Source organism: Trichoderma ghanense, assembly GCF_004382785.1.
Source record: "Trichoderma ghanense strain CCMA-1212 chromosome Unknown scaffold_1, whole genome shotgun sequence".
Taxonomy (NCBI): domain Eukaryota; kingdom Fungi; phylum Ascomycota; class Sordariomycetes; order Hypocreales; family Hypocreaceae; genus Trichoderma; species Trichoderma ghanense.
In genome coordinates, this window is record NW_027395664.1 from 1,528,482 (window position 1) to 1,549,308 (window position 20,827).

At 54.7% G+C, this 20,827-nt stretch overlaps 6 protein-coding genes across 6 annotated transcripts; 4 read left to right on the top strand and 2 right to left on the bottom strand.

The window, feature by feature from the left end:
• Positions 1 to 633: 633 nt before the first annotated feature.
• Positions 634 to 1,021, bottom strand: CCMA1212_001880 (uncharacterized protein; the record flags this gene model as incomplete). The annotated part of the gene is made up of 3 exons (XM_073699289.1): positions 634 to 713; positions 809 to 933; positions 1,017 to 1,021. The coding sequence occupies 3 exons, from the start codon at positions 1,019 to 1,021 to the stop codon at positions 634 to 636; spliced, it is 210 nt and encodes a 69-aa protein (XP_073561787.1).
• Positions 1,022 to 1,819: 798 nt separating this feature from the next.
• On the top strand, positions 1,820 to 4,347 carry CCMA1212_001881 (mRNA cleavage and polyadenylation specificity factor complex subunit pta1; the record flags this gene model as incomplete). Its single annotated transcript, XM_073699290.1, has 5 exons — positions 1,820 to 2,157; positions 2,259 to 2,424; positions 2,494 to 2,621; positions 2,685 to 4,105; positions 4,220 to 4,347. 5 exons carry the CDS (start codon positions 1,820 to 1,822, stop codon positions 4,345 to 4,347), a joined length of 2,181 nt encoding a protein of 726 aa, XP_073561786.1.
• Positions 4,348 to 6,745: 2,398 nt separating this feature from the next.
• CCMA1212_001882 (uncharacterized protein) lies at positions 6,746 to 7,879 on the top strand (the record flags this gene model as incomplete). The annotated part of the gene is made up of 1 exon (XM_073699291.1): positions 6,746 to 7,879. The coding sequence occupies one exon, from the start codon at positions 6,746 to 6,748 to the stop codon at positions 7,877 to 7,879; it is 1,134 nt and encodes a 377-aa protein (XP_073561785.1).
• Positions 7,880 to 9,817: 1,938 nt separating this feature from the next.
• On the top strand, positions 9,818 to 13,390 carry CCMA1212_001883 (uncharacterized protein; the record flags this gene model as incomplete). The annotated part of the gene is made up of 5 exons (XM_073699292.1): positions 9,818 to 9,919; positions 9,972 to 10,529; positions 10,583 to 11,914; positions 11,968 to 12,794; positions 12,871 to 13,390. The coding sequence occupies 5 exons, from the start codon at positions 9,818 to 9,820 to the stop codon at positions 13,388 to 13,390; spliced, it is 3,339 nt and encodes a 1,112-aa protein (XP_073561784.1).
• Positions 13,391 to 15,232: 1,842 nt separating this feature from the next.
• On the top strand, positions 15,233 to 17,330 carry CCMA1212_001884 (uncharacterized protein; the record flags this gene model as incomplete). The annotated part of the gene is made up of 5 exons (XM_073699293.1): positions 15,233 to 15,330; positions 15,456 to 15,559; positions 15,622 to 16,942; positions 17,001 to 17,168; positions 17,260 to 17,330. The coding sequence occupies exons 1-5, from the start codon at positions 15,285 to 15,287 to the stop codon at positions 17,328 to 17,330; spliced, it is 1,710 nt and encodes a 569-aa protein (XP_073561783.1). The 5' UTR covers positions 15,233 to 15,284.
• Positions 17,331 to 17,768: 438 nt separating this feature from the next.
• CCMA1212_001885 (uncharacterized protein) lies at positions 17,769 to 19,323 on the bottom strand (the record flags this gene model as incomplete). The annotated part of the gene is made up of 2 exons (XM_073699294.1): positions 17,769 to 18,574; positions 18,660 to 19,323. The coding sequence occupies 2 exons, from the start codon at positions 19,321 to 19,323 to the stop codon at positions 17,769 to 17,771; spliced, it is 1,470 nt and encodes a 489-aa protein (XP_073561782.1).
• Positions 19,324 to 20,827: the final 1,504 nt, after the last annotated feature.

Consider the following 20,827-nt stretch of genomic DNA (forward strand, 5'->3'; position numbering starts at 1 on the left):
GCAGCCTGCGGAGCTCGGCTATTGGTATAAAGATTTCTGCGTTCGGACACTTAATGATACCCAAGACCAGGGCTTGATGCTGGCTCAGTGTAACAAAAGAGTGCGGCCTTTGTTGTTTTCATCACTCCCTTTCTCTCCCCTTCTTCCCCTCTTTTGTCTATGGTTGTTTGCGAATTCTGGTCTGGGGATTTGCAAGGATGGGTTCACTGGTAATTAAAGATTCAACGGCGTTATCACGATCAGGTTTCGGAAGGCTGGCAATGGCGGCAACGGAATTGTCTTTGCATGGCAGAAGGGGATCTTACTTTGACTGTACAGAACTGGCGGCTTTTTCTATTGTTTTTTTTTTTTTTTTGGTACTCTTCTACACTTTTACGACTCTATAAGGCGACAGAGTTAGTGTTGCAGTTGTGTGCCATTGCGTGAATTTGCAAGTGATGTATAGGGGAGAGAGCAAGCAGCCTTGGGCTCGATTCTTCTCGAGCCCAGTCCCAATGTCTGGAAAATGAATAGGTATATAGTACACAGCATATTAGCTGACAGATTGTTCCTTGCAACACCCAAGCGCCCCCATGTTGTCGTCGTAATATATTTGCCTCTTGTAATTTGAATATGTACGTCAATGGTCGTCCTTTATTTTGCCTGTCGAGGCGCATCCGGAACCTTGACGTCCTCAAAGTCGTCTTGTCCAACAGCGTTGAGGGTGTACCAATCTATAAACCAGGGGATAGAACACCGTTAGTCGACTCGATCGCATGTACCCAAATAAATAATATCGAATGAATGGAAGGTTGAAGAAAAGCCTTACAGACTCCTCCGACGAGCGCAAACAGACCGAGGCCGGTCACTGCATTCTTGAAGAGATACGGCCGTCGAGCTCGAACGAGGGCAGGGCCTTGCCGCAGGCGCCGGTCGTAGTAGGTGGAATGGGATCTAGATGTCGCGCCTGGTGTCAATTGCGCTGTCTCTGTATACTGATGGATATGTATGTTAGGTATGTCACTGGGAGGACGTACGACATTGTGGTTATGTGCGAGGAGCTGTGCTGCGCTTCCCGTGAGAATGATTCAAACAGAGCTGCTGCTTTTGCGGAATCGGGTCGCCGCTGTTCATGGATCGTATCATGGGCCTGAGGGTGGGATGAAGTGCTTGGGCGAAACAGCTGCGGCACTTCCCCGGCTAAACGTGCCCTACTGAATCTGCTTGGCTCTGTGTTAGCGCTACGACGGCCAAGCTGGTACCTGTCCGCTGCAGTTTTAGCGTTTTTTTCGACAGGGAAGCAGTGATTCTGCCGCCTTGGACCCGCGTCACGCTCCCGTCGCCAAAACCTTTTGGTTGGCAGAGGCTCTTGCATCTCGCATCACTGCACATTTGCCCGCCAAACGCAGCAGCTCCAGCATCTCGACAATCGAACAGCGACAGCGACACAGGCCCTCATTTAGCGCATCGTTTTCGACTGGCGCTCCTTTTACGAAAAAAGTTACTGCGACGTCCGTGGTACGAAGCATCGATAACGATCTGCGGCAAAGGGCTGGCTTGGGAGCTTTCTGCTGCTGATTGATTCGCCCATGACGCCTCGACTGGGAGAGGAGAGAAGATCAATTACTGTTGCGGTAGTCTAGCCTGTTTGTCGCGCGACCTCAAATGCAGCATCGTTCCATCTCCCAGCGTCTTCTCCCCCTCGTCTGATGTCGTCCCGCCTCGTCGTGCCTTTTCCCTCGCCCGCGCATTGAAGACGATCCGACAGAGAGAGATAAGAGACAAACACAGCGCGCGGACAACTCACGATACCTAGCAACAGCGAAAAAGCTCCGACGCCATGGCCTCCTCGTCGACGCTCTCGGTGCCGGACCAGATCCGCCAGCTCAACGACGCCCGCAAGCTGGTGCTGGGCGACGTCAAGTACTACCCGAGCGTCGTCAGAGGCATCCTGCCCATTGTCGGCCCCAAGGCGCCGATCGAGCTGCGGCGATGGGTGACGGACTTTCTCGCCGAGGCGTTTGCCACGCCGGCGCTGCCCAATTCCGAGAAGGAGACGATGCAGCCGTATGTGCTGACGACGCTGGAGTCGCTGATTGAGACGGAGGTGGATGCGCAGGTGCTGCGGAACGTGATCCAGGCGGCGGCGAGCATCTATCCGCTGGCCATGAGGTGGATGTTGGTGCTCCTCCTTTCTCTTTGTTCCTTTCTCTCCTCCCTCTCCTCGGCCCAAATCTACGTAGAGGGCGTATCCATGGACTGACTTGGCATCGTCGCAGCATCAACAATAGCTACGATACAGTGACGTGGGAGAGGATGGTGAGCATCAAGCACAAGATCCTGCAGCTGTGGGACAACGCCCCTCCCACGGTGAGGATATGCTGCATCAAGTTCGCCCAGCGAGTGGTGCTGGCGCAGACCGTCGCTTCTGGCGCCGAGCACAGGGTAAGAATATGATACAATGCCGTTTGCGAACAAGGATAAGAGTTCTCATCAAACAATTACTTCTTCTAGTATGGCGGTGGACTAGACGTCTCGCTGGACAAGGTGCCGCCCAACCACCAGACGCTCGATCCCAGAATGCTCGAGGCAGAGGCAAGTGGGCTGTTGGACCGCATGTTGAGCATCTTCCAGGGCAACAAGTAAGTCTTCGAGACGGTTCCGACTCTCTGGCGACGAATAGCCCGTACTCACGCACAACCCAGCGATGGTCTTCTAGTAGATGCGACTCTGAATTGCCTGTCCATCATGGTGCGGACTCGTCCCCCCACATCCAGTCGAATCCTCAATGCATTGCTCAGCTTCAACCCCCTGCAAGCAGCCAACTCGCCATTGACCCCCAAGACCAAGGTGATGATCAAGTCCATGGAAAAGACTGCGCGGCTGCTGTTGATTCACCTGAGTAGGCGAGACCCCCACAACCCAGTCGTGCCCAGAATACAGCAGCATGTCGAGACCACAATGCGTATGGTGGCCGAGCTCTTCGACAGTGCCGGCCGCAAGAGGCCTCTGGAGCCCAAGCCCCAAGATGGATATGATGCCAAGCGCCAGCGGATCGAGGCCTCCCAGATCCAGATCCCTCCCCTGGGCCCTGGCCCCCATAGCCTGGCCGATGTCTTCACCCTCATCGGCAACGACGGGCTCAAGTACTTCGACGTCTCTCAGGTGCCCCCCAGCCTCGTAGCCAGAATTGCCGTGAATACGCTGTCCCGGTTGGATGCCCAGGTCCTCGCAAAGGCTGTAGATGGTGTTCGCGGCCGGCTGGAGACGCTGAACAATAGCCCCCCCGCGGAGCTGAATCCAAACACTGCTCCCTTGGGCGTGGAGGAGGACGAGGACGACTATGAGCCGGATTTCTACCAGGCCGAAGATACGGAGCAGATTCTGAACAAGCTGGACAACGCCCCGGCACCGGCTGCGGCAGAGCCCAGAATAAGTCTGGATGACACCTTGGGGCTGCGATCCTTCAGCCTTCCCCAGCCACAGCCGTTGACGCCGGAGATGGCGCTCACTGCAGGCAAAGCGACGGTGACGAGCGTGCTGGATATGATGAAGTCCCTGGATGAGCCAGGATCAAAGAAGCAGAAGGCGGGATTCAACCGGCTTGCGGCCAGCTCCGAGAGCAGAGACTCGTGGATGACCATTCTGACGCGGCTGGCGACTCGGTCCTCGGCTGGTCTCGACGAGATTTCGGTCAAGGATGAGGCAGACGACTCCAAACGACAGCCGTCCCTCAACAACAGCATCCGGGAAATCCTCTACAACTACATCATGGAAGACTTCCGAAAGCACATTGACGTCGCGGTGTCGTGGCTCTGCGAGGAGTGGTACAACGACAGGGTGCAGCTCAAGGCCGGCGGCGGCGACCACCCGACGTACTACGAGAAGTGCACGCTGCGGCTCATTGACGGGTTCCTCCCGTACCTGCACCCGCAGGACAAGGTGCTGACGCGGTTCCTGAGCGAGATCCCGGAGCTCAACCGGGCGATCCTGTCGCGGGTGAAGCACATGTGTCGGGATCCGAGCGTGACGCAGCTGGCGTTGACGAGCTTGTTGTATTTGGTGATTATGCGGCCGCCTGTCAAGGAGGCTGCGCTGGACGTTGTTCAGGATATATGGACGGATTGTATGTTTCCCCGCTTCTTCTTCTTCTCCTCCCCTTTTCTCCTTCTAGCACACACAGATGTGCAATGTATGTGTGTATCAGAGAAACCAAGAATATGGCTAACTACTGAAACAGTTGAGGATGCCCGGCCCATGGCGAGCAAGTATCTCAGCAAATATCGGCCACAATTTCTCGAAAACGCAACGAGAGAGAACAACGACAGCTCGACGCCAGCACCAGCAGGGACTGCCATCACCACATAGACGCTGGGATACTATTCATACCGCGTATCTGTGTGTACATGGATGGAGACCGGGTGTTGTATCCCCAGCTCCAGAGGATGAAGACCTTTGGCAGCCGGGAGGATAAGACTATATCCACGGCGAGAGATCCTGATTGAGGCCTGGGAAAGAAGTCATGGCGGAGTGCATGACCAAAGTACGATTGGACAGTTTAGAGCCCCGCGGGACAGGGGATTTTTATCAGTCGCAAGAGCGGCGTAGAACTTGTTGTATGAATGATGTATCGAGCAGGCGTTTGTCGTTTGCTACGCGGCTACTACGGATACAGGAATTGCGACGATATCGGGCATATAAGCGAGATGTCGAGGATGGCTTATACAGGAGCGAATGTTGCCATCCTTCAGGTCTATACCTGGAGAGACGGATGATATACCTCGAGAGGTATATATGGAAGAAATACAGGTGAAGGATTTGACGGGATCTGGTCAGTGGTAGCTATTGGACATGCCAATGCATTCAATAGATGAGTAGACCAAGAAGTCGTTGACATCTACCCGAACCTGTGGAAAATTGGCGTCGGCTATTGACGGTTACATTGTGTCGAGCAATATCATATCTACATTACCCGTCTGATCGTACACGAAACCTTTTGATGTTCTCTAACCCACAAAAATCTAGTGTTGATCCAATCTCATCTACCCGAGGTCTACCTCATCCACCTGAGAGAAGCGAGATTTGTCCCCCAAGAAGTTCGAGGCTCGGTGATTTGGGGTAACCCTGCATTGCTTATTTTACTACTAGCGCGCACATCCGGTGGGTTGACGCTTGCTGACATCATTTGTCAACATTGGGCGTTGATATGATGCTGGAGGTTGATGTCCTGGAGGTTTCATTGGAGTTGCTGTGATGCGTAGGGGGCTTGGTTGCCTGGTCAGCTTTGGTCGGGGTTGTTTATGCATTTGGCCCCCAAGGGGGTCTTGCAGTCTGCGTCCTTTTGATAGACGACTGTAAGAAGCAACGGGCAGCAAATGGTTACTGCGTGATACTGTACGTGAAGCCTCCGGACAAAGGCCACATGGATTTTACCCTGGACTTTGAAGCGTGCGAGACTATGACCAGGTAGAGGAACGAGACAGAAGTGGTGGAAACAAGGCCCAACGGAATAGCGTGGACGCCCGGGAAAAAAAAAAAAAAAAGAGAGAGAGAGAGAAAACCAAAGAGAGGACTTGGGCCTTTTCTTTGCTTTTTCTTTGATTTGGCGCATCGTGGCGGTGCATTTGTTGTGTTGATGTTTATTGGATTCCTTTGTTTACCAGATTGCCAGTTTGGTGAGAGGTACAGTAGTCAGGGCCTATCTGGATATATGACATGGCGTGAGCTCGAATTTGCAGTTTATCGACCTATTCAAAGACACATTAGGCATATACATATATACATATATATGTATATATATATCTAGACATTCCTCTTGTCCTTGGATGCGTGATCGGCTGTTCCATCACCAGCTCGGCTCATCTTACAACCCTGCAACCCCAGGCTCTCATATTATACGTACATGTCTATATAAAGCAGGCCCATTGCTCGACTTGACAGCTCGAAGCGGTTGCACCGGCTCTGCGCAGCAAAAAAAAATAACGAAGCGAAACACGGCCATTTCCCAGCGCATGAGACACCACACACCAGCAGCAGATCCCCCCGACAAGAACAAGGCTGCGGACAATGCCCCTTCGCCGGCTGCACGAGCGATTCTTTAGCATCCACCAGGAATCACTGCAGAGCACGGGGTTGGACAAGTATCTCGGTATGTGGGTGGTGTCTTCTCTGTTTGTCTTGTATTGATTGCTTCATCCCAAGTTGATGCCTCGTCTCTTGGATCCCCTTGACGCAAATGTTCAGGCTTCCAATTGGCAGCCCGGCTGCGCGTTCCGTCCGCATTGCTGCTCATTTACGCGAAAGCGAGCGAATGCTGGCCCCCGTACCCACCGCTTACAGTATTTCATCTTATTACCAGCACAGAGCACAATTGCCTGCACTTTCGTCCCAGTGATTTCCTCCGTAATCAGTACAGTAATCACAACTTGCTGGACGGACGTTTTACATGCGTTGCCTAGACGGACTGCTTACCTATTCCGTGTACATTCTTCAATTTGCTGCACTGTCCTGCCCTGCACAAATCCAGACTATACACCAACACCAACCGGCCTCTGCTCTGCTCTCCGTACTTTGCATCAACCACTTCCACTCTTTTTTTTTTCTTTTCCATTTCCCATTCGTTTCTGCACCCATCGGCTGCCTCACTCACAGACTTGACCGCTGATGCGAACCGCCGCTGGCAGCCTCCCATCCCGCGCGCCCCTCGCTAGATGATTCACCAGGCACGAGGACCTTGACTCCAGCTTCTGCCGGCACCGTCCACGCCATGCCGAGTCGCGCCGCCTCCGTGTCCAAGCAGGCGCAGGCCCTGGGCAGGACGGCCACCATCCGCAGCGTCCCCAGCTTCGAGGGCTCCGAGACGAGCCCCGAGAGCAACCACGCCAGCGGGCTCTCCAGCAGCGTCACCAGCAAGGCCAGCAACCTGTCCACCGTCGACGAGGCCGAGACGGCAAAACCCAGCCCCGACAGCACGGCGAGCGAGTCGGTCGAGCAGCCCAACGACGGCGGCGGGAACAGCAACAGCAACAGCACCAGCAATGGCAACAGTGCCGTCGACCCCGAGCCTGCGGTCGTGGTGGCGGACCCGGCATCCGCGCCCCTGGACGACAACGGCGACGAGCACGGCGACGGCGCGCAGTGGGATTCGACCATTGGCAAGGCCGGCCTGGGCAAGACGGGGCGGGTCATCAACAAGCTCGTCAGCGACAACGAGGCCCTGAAGCGCGAGATCAAGATTGAGAAGCTGCGGGCGGAAGAGGCCAGGCAGGCGGCCAAGCTGGTCGAGGACAAGATGGAGCGCATGATCAACGACTACGAGAGCCGGCTGCTCGAGGCAAACGTCACCAAGACGCTGCTTGCCAGGAAGGAACGGCAGGTCGAGACGCTGCTGGCGACGGTCGACACGGAGAAGAAGAAGACGGTGGCGGCGCAGGAGCTGGAGCGCAACTGGCGGGACGAGATGGAGAAGGTCAAGCGCGACGCCAAGACGCAGGTCGACGACGCGACGAGCTACGCCCAGCTCATGGAGGGCCGCTACAACGCCATCTCGTCCCACTGGCGCGACCAGGGCGACGAGGTCAACCGCGCCATCTCCACCATCAAGACGGAGATCAACACCATCGTTGACGAGCGCAAGTCGGACGACGATAAGATCCAGACGCTACGGGACTTGTGCGAGCAGCAGGACAGCAACATCCAGAAGCTGAGGCGCGAGAAGGAGGACATTGCCCGCCTGTTCGAGGAGTACAAGCGGGCCCAGGAGGACAACCTCCGGGACATCAAGGAGAACGCCAGGAAGACGGAGGAGGAGCAGCAGAGGATACTGGAAGAATCCAGGGAGACGCTGAACAAGCTGAGATGGGCCCTCAAGGTCAAGGAGAATGTCAAGGGGGCTGAATGAGGACTGCCACCCCCCGTCGCGACTACTGCCTCCTCTTCAACGTCCATCCATCTTCAGCCTCTTGTCCATCCGCCCCTCCGTCACGGCCAACAATTTCCGTCTGGGTTGTTCTTCCCGCATTCTTCCTTTGGCGTTGATCTTGCTGTTTTTTTCCGAGTCGATATCATCGGTGCATTCTTACGGGGACTCTATGCTCATGGCTTTTTCTGGTTTTGCGTTGTCCACATCCCGCGTCACATCACCAACCAAACGCGTAGACACATCGGCTTTCTATAATGATACCACTTTCTCCCTCTCCCCCCCCTCTCACCGTTGCCTTCTCATCCCACCTCTCTTCTTTTTCTCGCTTATGGTTTTAGTCATCCGTTTTTTCTTTCACCCCCTCGATTTTCTTTCTACCATATTGTTACTTTTTTTTTTCGTTTCTGTTAATTACATAGGGAGAACGGTCAGTTGGCTTTGGACAGGATATGCTAGTCTTTTCTACACTTTCTTCACCCCGTCTCACCTCTGTTTTTATTCATTGGCATGCTAGAGAGCGGCTGCTTTCGCGATGCATACGGCGCTGGATGCATTTGAACAAAGAATGAAAAAAAGAAGACTAGAATACAAACGGTGTACTCTCTCAGGCTTGCGCTGTATGACCTGGGGGTGCGTCCGTATCATGAAGAGCTTGGAGCTTGAGGTTGAAGTTGTGATTGACTGCGAGAGAGTGTTGCTGCATACTTAGAAAGAGAGAGAAACGAGGATCAGACATGTGTAATAAGAGAGATTAGAAAGACAAGGAATACGAAGGCATGTATACGAGTTCTGTCTCATGCTGTTTCTCGAGGGGATTTTTCTACCAGTTGTTGTGTTTATATGCTAATGTCTTTGAACACCGACTGCTGCCTATAAGCTTGGCACATGGCTCTTTCGCTGGTCGAGCTTTTGAGGAAACGAGGATATCAAATCGACCACGCCTGTCGATTTCACAGCGCTTCTTCTTCTTCTTCTTCTTCTTCTTCTTCTTCTTCTTCTATCAAGCCCTACTGATTCCCCAAAAGCTGAGGGCAATTGTACAAACAAGCACGCGACTCTCCGCCTCGTCCATGTCACCCCCTGCTATTCACAGACAGTCTTCTCCAACAGCCTGGTTGTCACCATTATTTCATCTTCTATGCAATATCTGTCCATCATATGCCTTGGTGGTCAACCCACTGCAGTGAATGGCCCTCAAGCAGAATCCTCAAGCGGTCACGAGTTCACGTGCCCGCCCTTCCAGCTGCCGCCCGTCTGGCACCTGCCGTGCTACTCTAGCATACCTTATATAGCCCTCCGCCCTCGGACACTTTTTCCCTTCCTTCTCTTTTCTTTTCTTTGTTTACTTCTTTAACTCTCTCCCTCTGATCTTCTTTCTACCCTTCCCCTTCCCTTTTCTTGTTGATAATACCTCCAGAGACTTTCTCGTTTCTCAGCAGGCGATCGAGACGAGGTACGGCGCTGTCGCGACTCCCCCCTTCTCGTCTTCTCTGTTCTCGGGCTGTGGCTGCCGACTGTCTGAAGAATCTCTGCGAAACGACGTTGTCCTCTCAGATAATGCTATGAGTCTTTGCCCTTGTTTCCTGCGTTGACGTGCTCCGTTCTTGGGTGGCGTTCGGAGGCTGCGGTTGCCAACATCTTCCTACTGCGGCAACTTCTTGTTCTCGTTACCCATCTTGTTTACCTGCTCGGGCCGTCACTGCTAGGTATGTTTATAATATCCAACCTCGCGCTGAACTCAGGCGAAGAGGCGTTTATTTTGCTGCATGCGTCTACTATGCCTCTGCACTCTCTGTCTCCTGCATTGTGCTTTTGATTAGAAAGATGCGGTAGATTGGCATATTAATCATCGAAACAGTATCCTCTTGGTTGCCTGGATTTTCGCACTCTCCTGTCATCTGCGATTCTTTCTGCATCATGGCGGAATCTGGGGTTGTGGAGTTCTACATCACCTGCAACCCCCCTTTACTCGCCTTGGGCGTCAAAGATCTCGTTGAATCTGTCCAGTTGGCATGCCAGGTAACCACCGCAACAGATCGACCGTCGACGGACTCGACTAATCCATTCCTAGGATGAACTCCTCGAGATTCTGTACGAGCCAGACATACCGTGGTTCAAGTGCATCACCATGGCAGAGCATCAGCACAAGGTCGCCGAGACTATTCAATTTCTGATGCACGACCTCTTGGACGCAGAAGTTGAGCAGCTCAACTTCAACGCGGTAGAGGACATTGACGTCGAAGAGGGTACTGTACACCCAGATGTCTTGCAGAAAGTCCCGGAGAACCCCCGCGTCATTGCGTGGTTGTTATACAAGTCTCTTGGAGACGACATCTACGATACCTTTGCAGACCACCAATTCCCGGTGACTATGGCCAATATCCCTTACAAGTCGACCTGGAGAGGCCTTCAGAATTCGAGTGGCGTCTCCATAGACACCCTACTGTCTGCGTTTTCTCTTCTCTCAAAGTCCAAGGATGCACCTATCACTGCCCACGACTTTGCCTTTGCCACCAATTGCGAGATATCGTACAACCTCAGAGGAGACTTGGTATACATTGGATCTTGGGAATCAATGGGAACCGTCGAAAGCACAGTACGCAAGCTTGACTCAATGCTGAATCTGCTGGTATGTCCTCCGTGTGCCACAATCAAGCGAGCCCCAGGGCTAACGCATGACAGGCAAGCAAACCTCAAGTAGCGTCGCACATCATCCTGCTTGAGGGGCAAGCGCCTGTGAGGCTTACATACAGATGGATGTCCCACGTTGGGCTTGCTCGGGCCACTTTTGCTGCCCCATCTGGCGATTCGGATGTTGCAACTGAGTACAAGCTGCTCTCGAATGCGGCTGTCGTGAGGACGGAAAGCTTGGATAGGCACGGTCGTTGGATCCCTGATAGCACCATCTATCCGTTGAAAGACGCACCGCCGGCCAAGGCAGAAACGGCCTTCGTTGCTTTCAAGGGCTATGTCCCACCTGTCAAGGCAAAAGACGCCAAGGTTCGATTGCTGCATGAATCGGAAGTTGCGAAAGGGGCAAAAGTTATGTCGCCAAGGGTTTCGTCGCCAGATATGACAGAGGCATCGAATAATCTTCGCGGATCTGTCCAAGGTAGCCACACAGCTTTTCGAGACGCGGTGGCAGACAGCCTGGAGCTGGCCTCTCCCGTGCCGATCAGCAACGATCAAGGCACTGATCACCCTCAGAATTTGCTTGACGACGAGGAGCCTTTTGACTGTCAACAGCCGCCTCTAGCAGCTCTGCTCTCCCCCACATTGCATAATGCGAATGCAATGGTGAGATCTGTGCAGCCGCTGGTCAATCCTGAAACCGAAGTTGTACGCAATCAAGGACCGCCGATGGCTGGAAGCTGTATACTGGACTGGCAAGACGAAATCAAATCTCAGTTCACGATGCCCGACCAGTGCCAAGGTGAGCTTCTCATCTCTCGGGAAGATGAAATCCAGCCCCAGTCCGCTATACCCAACGACTACGAAGGTGACCTCATCTGCCTTAACGAGCCAGATGAAGGGGCTCTGAGTGGGAGCGGGCCGGCTGGCAGTGAGATCCAGAGCACAGTCATGGAACTTCATGAAGTGAAAGACAGACTCGCCCGCCTTGAGCAGTTCAAGAGCTCTGATGACGATTTAATATGTCTGGATTACGATGAGCCACCGGCTCAAAAACTGCCCCAAGAGGCGTCCATTTTGGACACTTGCGACCATGACCCGATTTACGAAAACAACCCTCTTGAAGCTCAGGAGCAAATATTGACGAGCAGAGCTTCCGATGGCTCGCTTCGCTTTGGACTAATGAAAGAAGAGCCGAAAGTCTTGTTCCGTACCATGAACCAGAGGGGAGGCCGTGCAATCAACCCTCCGGGCAAGGCGGCCCCTTCCCCTAAAGGAAACAGTTCTCGTGCCCCGAAGGGTACTGCAAAGAGGAGCCAAAGCATTCAATCCTCGTCACGCCGCAATGCTTCAACACCAGCAGAACCGAAACACAACCCAGAAGTGAGTTTAGGAGACGACCCGGCGGCCGCATACTGACAAAGTGCCCCTTGTAGTTTGACTCTGATTTCCCAGCACTCGTGAAAGCGCCCAAGTCGCCCAAGAAGCATCCAGCAAAATCATTGCTGTACGCTGATGCCGCCAAGTTTCCGAATGCGCCGCATTCAACGACAGGTCGGCCACTACAGAGGCCACCCCGGTTTCCCGCTCCGGATGGAAGCAGCACTCGGCCCGGATGGGCCCCTGAGCCTGAAGTCAAGTTGTCGAAGGAGCCGAAGCTGGAAAACATCCACGAGGGGGATGGCCATCTGCCTCAGGAGAAGAGCGATATCCTGAGAGAAGCGGAGAAGCAGCTCAAGAAGGCGTCGCGAATCCTTGAGCTTGCTGCTGGCTACGTCTCTCTGGAGGTGGTGTTTGGGCGCGTCTATATCAAGAAAATGGCTCCAGGATTGGTAGATCACAATGGGTCTGGTCCAACTCACTCGGCCGAGGACGTTCTTGGCCTATTCAATGGCCCAACGTTCCGACAAGACTGTATCGGCTTCTCGCCCATTCTATCGACGTCAGCGAGTGATGCAAACGCGCTGATTGATATTACGCCCCCCGGCCAAAACCCCTGGCACCTGTTCCAGAAGGAGACCTGGTACGATTTGGAATGTGTCTTTTACGGCCCCAAAGGCGAGGAGTCCGTCATTGTCGAACTCAACGCCGACAACTTCCAATATCGCGTCCGTGGCCAGCGCCAAGAAGTCTTTGCAGTCTACCTTCATTGTCCTCAGAGGGCCTGGGACATGAAGGCCTGCGGAGTGCGGGCAACTGCGTTGATACCCGACTATAAGCTGAAATGCTTTGTCGAAGCCATTGTGAACCAAATGGAAATACTGTAAGATGACGGAAGAGCTGCTTGTGAGCGCGTGTAAACCGGAAGTGATGAAGCTGACAAACATGTGTTGTTACAGGGTCGATGGGAAGAGAGGTCTGAGGATCCAGTATCCAGACTACGGCCGTACCCGGGAGATTGATAGCATCACCATGCGACAAGTTGCTCGATATCGCCATGGGAAGAAGAGGAATAGCAGCGTTCTCACAGTCACCATGACATACCCAATGGAGGAAAGCTTGACGACAGACAAGGCAAAGGGTGCAGAGAAGATTCGAGTCTTCGCCTGTCCCAAGAGCTCGATGAACAGCGCTCTTCCCCATCAACACGTTGTGGCAAGCGTTACCTCCTCTCGGCTGAGCCGTTACTTTGACAAGAATGTCAGGCTGGAGTACGGGGACAAGGCCGCGTGGGATACAGACCAACTCGAGAGCGAAAACGTGTTTGAAGACTTGCTCAGGCCGGCATTTGGTATGATTTCTCACATGGACCACATTGGATCGTCGAACGACACGATGAGAGACATGAATGACCTGGATGCGATTCACGACGCACTGGTCGAGTCGGATGCGAAGAAGAAGAAGTGGGTGTTTTGGTGATGGAGGGCAGCGCCTGCAAGAGGCCACTCTGCCAAAGCATCACGAACGACCCCGTTTTTTAAAGAGTTTTGTGAGATGATGCTTGTGAGTTGCAGAAGGGCCTGAGATGCTGCTTGAGCACCCGTTGTATGGCGGTGGCTTGCCGATAGTAGTAGGTAAGGTAGATATCATGACTGAATGGCTGGAGATTGGACAGCCACAGAATTCAGAGAGTTTCACTGAAGGCAATTGGTACATGTATGGCGTGTAGCACGGACGCACAACTGGATGAACTGGGCCATCTTGCATGGGCACAACTTGCCAGGCTCGCTCATCCTTAGAAGTCGTAGCTCGTCGACGTTTATTTCCTCGGCCATGTGCTCGCCTTTTGTTACAGTGTAAGCAAAAGTGCCCCGCTGATCGCATTTCAATAGGCAGGCCATCGGCTTACATCCTCTCCGCCCTCTTGCACGCCTTCGTGTGCTTTTCATCTCTTCTCGTTCCCTCTGGCCAAGTCACTGCAGTTCCATTGCGTCGAGGCTGAGGCTATCAACTCAGTGATTCAATCCCCAGTCGTCACAGCTCGTCTAGTTATCATTCAGCTCCCGATGGGATGGGCTTTCGCCCTGCTCGCAGTGGGCGTGCTTTGCCTGGTGCTCTACACGCTCAGGCTAAACTGGGTGCTTTCGCATACGCCCCAAGAAGCGGCTGATTGTGCGGAGGAGCCGCTGACAAAGGAATATATTCGAGAGATGTTTGAGAGGGTGAAGAGAGATGGGGATTGACTGGGTGGGGGAAGTTGCCGCCGAGGAAGGATAGACGGTATATCGTGGTGGGAGGCTCTGGTGCGTTTTCAAGATGTTGATTTGGTATGAGACGGCATGAGAGAGAGGTCGGTTACTGACGATGCCTTGGTAGGATTCCTTGGTGGACAGATCATTCTGCGTCTCCTGGCCATGGGAACCCCGCCTGAAGCCATCCGCATCTTGGACCTCCGTCGCCCATTCACCTTTGAGTTGATGATGGGAAGGCGAGGAGGGGGGTGGAGGAGGGGGGGATTGGGTATAGGGCTGGGTGTGCGACGGTGGAGGAGATATGTGATGCGATGAGGGGGTGGAATGACTGGGTTGGCAAGAGGTGAGGATGGGGTGAAGTTGGGTTAGGGTTGAGAGTGTAGATGAGGTTGAGGGGACAGATGAGGTTGGTGTTGATGCTATGTGCGGTGTTGGTGAGCCTGCCATGGTGGGATGGAGTTACTCATGGGTAACACACAAGCTTTCCACATCAACACTGGATTTTCCGAGCTGACTGAAATCATCAAGGCATTGTCCAGATTTTACTACTAAACATCTGTGTATCTTTCCACTGTTTAGTGTGGCTTGTGGTACTCGATTCATCACCATCACTTGCAGTCTTACACCCTCCACAGGCCCCGATCGATCCACTAACATCTCACAGGCACCCGCCCCTTCTCCAGCCGCAGATCCTGGGGTTACGGCTCCCGGTCCTTTTTAGGCTGGTGCCACAGGGGTCAGAGGAGGGTAAAAGAGTTGGAGATTCCCGCTTTGCCCGCCTCGGGGTTTCCCTGAATCCCGTTGCACGTCAAGCTGAAAGATACTGCAGTACTAGTGGCAGGCCCATTGTCGTATTCGGATTCGATTCCTTCTGGCTGCTGCTGTCAAACACGATGCCATTTCTTGGCTCCTGCATTGATTTGATCTGAACCCCACGACAGCTTTTCAGGTTAATATCCCCAAATTGCATCGCATTGCATCTGGGATCGGCCAATGATTGCGCATTGGCCACTTGCTGCGCCGGATTCTCTCACCAGGTTTCTATAGCAGCAATACCTCTTCTTTGCAGCACACAGCTCAAGCAATTGGAACAGAGAGAGACAAGAGGAGGCGTTGCCACGATGGCGTTTGGCATCCTCGAGCCGAGCTCGGGGGAAAAGGTGCCAGGTAAGGCAGAAGCCATCGCGACACCTTGATGGCACCAAATCGGGTCTTGGCAGCCGACGCGCAAGACATATGGGCTGTTGGAAGAATTCGATGAGCTGACGATGCCTTCATCTGTGGTGTTGTAGGCACGACGCACTTCTACGATGATCCTTCGCAGCCGCAGACGGCGACGGAGCAGGACGCGGCCAGGCTCAAGTGCGACACCAGCGGCAAGACGCCCATCATCCTCGTGCGTATCGATGCCTGGAAATCAATGCTGAGGACCTCAACCGACTGACACTCACCACGCAGGTCCCTCAACCCTCCGACGACCCCAACGATCCCCTCAACTGGCCGCTGTGGAAGCGCGACCTCGTCACCTTCACCCTGTGCTGGGCCGGCGTCCTGGCCACGTCGCTGGGCCCCATCCTGGCCGCCAACACCGTCACCCTGTCGCGCCTCTTCGAAAAGACCTTCACCAAGGTCGCCCTGCTCACCGGCTACTTCCTGCTCGGCGCCGGCGCCGCCGCCATCTTCTTCGTGCCCTCGGGCCGCGTCTGGGGCAAGCGCCACCTCTTCCTGCTCGGCATCCTCATCATCGTCGCGTCGAGCGCCTGGGCCGGGTCCACGGGCACCAACTACGGCAGCCTGCTGGGCGCCCGCGTGCTCCAGGGCGTGGGCACGGCGCCGTACGAGAGCCTGCTGAACGCGGCCGTCGGCGACATGTACTTTGTCCATCAGCGAGGCGTGCGCATGGCCTTTACCAACCTGGCCATCTTTGGCGGCGCCTTCTTCACGCCGATTGTGGTGGGCAAGATCACGGCTGCCATGGGCTGGAAGTGGACGTTTTACTTTGTCTCCATCTTCATGGCGGCGACGCTCCCGGCCGTCTTTTTGCTGTGTCCCGAGACGGCGTATCGACGAGACACCAAGCTCAACACCGACACCAACGCCGAGGCCGAGGACGAGATCAAGCTCCAGTCGCGCATCGCCACCGTCAGCAGCCCGCCATCCGACGAAGACGAGACGCCGAAGCAGCGCGCGGGCTTCGTCCTCTTCCCCACGTCGCGAGCGCTGCAGCCCATTGGGAATGCCAGGACGCCCAAGAAGTCGTTTGCCGAGTCGCTGTCCCTGTTTGACGGCGCCAAGACGGAGGAGCGCTACTGGGTGCTGCTGCTGCGGCCGTTCCCCCTCATCCTCAACCCGGCGTTCGTCTGGGGCTGCCTGATCCAGGGCACCATGATCGGGTGGACCATCTTCATCGGCGTCCTCGTCGCCGCCATCTTCATCGGCCCGCCGTACTTTTGGGGCGAGGTCAAGGCGGGCTACGCGTACACGGGAGCCTTTGTGGGCGCGCTGTGCGGCTTTGCCATCTCGGGCCTGCTCGCGGACTCGAGCGTCAAGTACCTGACGCGCAAGAACCGCGGCGTGTACGAGCCCGAGTTTCGGATCCTGCTGGTGATTCCCATGCTGATTGTGGGCGGCATCGGCTTGTTTGGGTTTGCCATGACGGCGGGCAATGTCATTTCCGGCGAGTTTAGCTACATTGTGCCTCTGGTCTTCTTTGGCTTCGAGGTTGCCGGCATGGTGATTGGTGCTGTTGCGAGTTCGCTGTACATTGTCGACGCTTACCGTAAGAGTCTTGCTTTCCTCTTCCCTTGGTCGGACGAATACTGACATGCACCGTATAGGAGACTTGACGATTGAAGGCTTCACCCTGATGATCATCTTCAAGAACATTTTCAGCTTCGTCCTGACGTTTTTCGCCTACGACTGGCTCATTTCTGGCGGCATCAAGCACACCATGATTGCCATTTCGATTGTCCAGGTTGTTGTGTGCGTCATTAGCATTCCCATGTGTATGTCTCCTCCCCCTTTTCCCACCGTCTCAGATATTCCTGAAGGCGGTCTCGAGTTTTTCATGCTCGACTAATGCTTGGCCCAATGCAGATGTGTTTGGCAAGCGCTGTCGAGCGTTTTATCATCGTCACGATCTGCTGGCTCTTACGGGTCTGCGATGACGAGTCTGCGTCTTGAGTCTTTCTATCGAATGCGAAAGCATGGACATGGCTCTTGTGTTGAGTTGCGTTTACACTGATGTTTGAACTTGACGGGATTCTCTTTTTTTTACTTATTGTGGTCTATGAGGGGAGTCATGTCTGAATGATACCAATCGGCAAGGGGTGTTGACGGTGTATGGGGTTATGAGTTTTTTGTTCAATGAAGGTTGACCATGGTGTCTATTAATTCTAATGGAAATAGGGGACGTGGAATAAGGGAAACTAGTATCATAGGGAGAATCATTACTTTTTCATCAAGTTCTTAGTTGGGAGTTGTGAAGCCCACTAATACACATTCGACGAGCGGGCGAATCTCATGGCTTGATATATTCTTTTCAATATTCGGGTATATAAACTCTCTACTTGCACAACATCTCTTTGTCAAAGGGCCTTGTCCAATCACGCCTTGGCAGCCGTCTCACCAGCAGCACCCGCGCCCGCTCCCCCAGCCAGCGTCGACTTCTTGACCAGGCGCAGGCCGCCCAGCAGCAGGACGAGGGCCTCGAGGCCAAGGATGACTGCCAGGGTAACCAGCGCGCCAATGACACCCGCAACAGGCCTGCTGATGCCGCTGCTGCCCTTGTCGGAGGACTGCTGGGAGGCCGGGGAGCTCGCGTCGGTGGCGTTGGCGGCGCATGTGCCGTCCGTGTTGCCGCAGACCTTGCACCAGCCCTGGGTGTCTGCGACGGCGAACTTGCTGATGCCGGCCTTGAAGTCGTTCCAGCTGAGGGTGGTCTGGCTCTGGCCGAAGAGGGGGTACTCCTTGAGGCCGTGCTCGGCGGCGGTGCCGTTGGACCAGAGGAAGCGGACGGAGAGGTCGTCGGGGGAGGTCCTGTCCGCGCTGGGGGCGACGAGCTCGAGGGCCATGGAGGAGGCGTAGTCGCAGATGCCGTAGAAGTCCTCGGAGGCGGCGGGCAGCTGGGCGAGGCCGAAGAAGGCCATGAAGGCGCCGTAGGCGCCGAACTGGACGTTGAGGCGCGGCGCGGTGGGCTTGTCGCCGTCGGCGATGGCCTCGAGGGCGGTGAGGATCTGACCGGCGAGGACGGAGCCGGCGATGGCGCGGGGGGGCTCGCTGGCGTTGTAGGCGAGGTTCCACTCGTGGGTTGAGGCGAGGTCGTAGAGGGACTTGAGGGTGGAGTTTGTGAGGAGGTTGGAGGAGGGGATGGAGGCGTTGTGGATGGTGGCTACGTTGATGTAGTCGAAGACTTTTTTTTTTTGTGACATTGTGTGAGCACGGATTTCATGAGTGAGTGAGTGAGTGAGTGAGTGAGATGGGGATATGGAACGTACTCGAGTAGCCATTCTTAAAGGTGGCCGTGCTGGCGTTGAACGTGGAGTTGATGACGGGCAGCAGGTCCTGGTAAAAGCCGTGCGTGCGGTTGAGGGTGTCGAGGTACTCGGGCGTGAGGAAGTAGCTGTTTGAGCTGACGACGGCATCGCTGCATCCGCTGCTGCCCTGCAGCCAGGCGCTGCTCTCGGACCCGGCCGAGCTGGCGGACGAGGTGACGGCGTTGACGGGGATGTACTGGTATCCGCCGAGGGGCGCCTCGACGGTGGTTCCGTTGGCGAGCTTCTGCGATCCGGCGGCCTTGGAGGGCGGGTAGAGGGCCTGGGCGAAGACGGCGGCCGAGTTTTGCAGGACGTTGTCGACGGGGGCGGTGATGGACAGCTGGGAGAGGACGGCGGCGTCGGCGCTGATTCCCGCGATGCTTGTGTTGGTGTTGGTGTTGTCGGAGGAGGAGGAGGAGGAGGAGGAGGAGGAGATGTAGCGGGCGCGGTAGAAGGAGGCGGAGGAGGCGACTTGCTGGGCGCCGAGGGGGGTGAGGTTCACCGGGGGCCAGGCCTTGGAGGTGCGGTCGCCGTGGCGGTGGAAGATGTAGACGCCGAGGACTTGCTCGGCGGAGACGGTGGTGGTGGCCGCCGTGAGGGAGGCGAGGAGGAGCTTGGGCAGCATCTTGGATCTTGTTTTTTTTTTTTGCCTGCTTGCTACTGGCTTGTCTTACGATGGGAGAAGCTGGAGGTGTGAGGGGATGGGGGGAGAGGGAGAGGGCGTGCTGTCTGCGTTATAAGCTATTCTATGGGGATGGTTCACACAGCTAACTAGCAACTGAGAAAGGCACATGTCCTATTGGTCTTGGGTTTTCATTAGTTCTTTTTTTTTTTTTTTCCGTCTGTCTGGCATCTGCATGATTGCTGGATGATGTATGAGAGTGTTAGAGCTCCTCCTCCTCCTCCTCCTCGGCCCATCGCTACCATTGACTTTCTATTGCATGGACGCCCGGGTTGTTTCCCAACTGGGCAAGTCTGAGCGAGCCGTTTGCAGAAGAAGCTTTGCTAGGCCCAAGCTGGATCAGGAACTTTTTGAGAATGGAGCGTTGCGATTGGATGGGGAGGAGGGAGAGAGAGTGGGGAGCTTTTGGGAGGAGGAGGTTGAAGCTTTCTGGACTGCGATGTAATCAGATGTGGTTTAGAGACGGAGGTGGCGCTGGATAGTAGATGCAGATGCAGATGCAGATGCAGGTTGACCCCGCTGAGGGGAAGTTTGGAACGGGAAGAGGTTGGGTAGAGGATTGGATGATGGATGGGCTCGAGGGAAGACGGAGCTGGTGATGGTTCGATTGGGTTTTGCAGATGGAGAGATTCAGCAGTGACTGTGTTGTATATCAAGTGGCATGGTAAAAGTCAATTGAGCTCAGTCATCAACTCTCATCATCAAAAACACATCTGCCAAATTCCCTTTTTGGACCCCAACCATTTTTTCCCGTTCTCGTCGTCACTCTCCCGTGCCGCCGCCGCCGCCACCATCACCCACAAAATCCAAAGAGAAGCCCTGATGGATGGTGGGGGCATGTGGCCCGATAGGAGCAATCGCCCGAAATCGCAAGAATCTCATTCGATAGGTAAGCGGCAGCTGTGGTTCTTTGCCGCTTAACCGATGCCTCTAGCACATGCAGAAGACACTCAGCTGCGGTATTATCATCCAAGGTCTAAGGAGCAGTCAGAGATTGCCGTTTGGTCCAAAGAGACAGGAGGCACATCTCCGAGGAGACAATTGGCGGGCGATGAAATCCGCTGACATGCATTAGCATGAAATACTGTATGATATGTACCTAGTTGTACACGAGATAACGACGAGAGCATCTGCCGAGGCTGACGGCGCTAGTATTTGCTCTGTTCTGGGTACCTTACCTTGGCATGGGTGGTAGCTGTTCGCATCCATCTCTTTGACTCTCTAATTGAACGCCTTTCTCTAGATATTCCACCTAGACACTGTATATGTGTGTAGATACGTGCAAATAGCAGGACCACTGCGCCTTGAACTCAATAGTCGCTCGTGAAATGCATCCCAATGCGCAACACGGTCTCGGCCAAATGTCCCCGAGTTCCACCAGTAAACGCCACAGACCATCTCCCACTTGCTCCTCTTCAACCGTCCTCAACGTCTTCGCCGTCTCCGT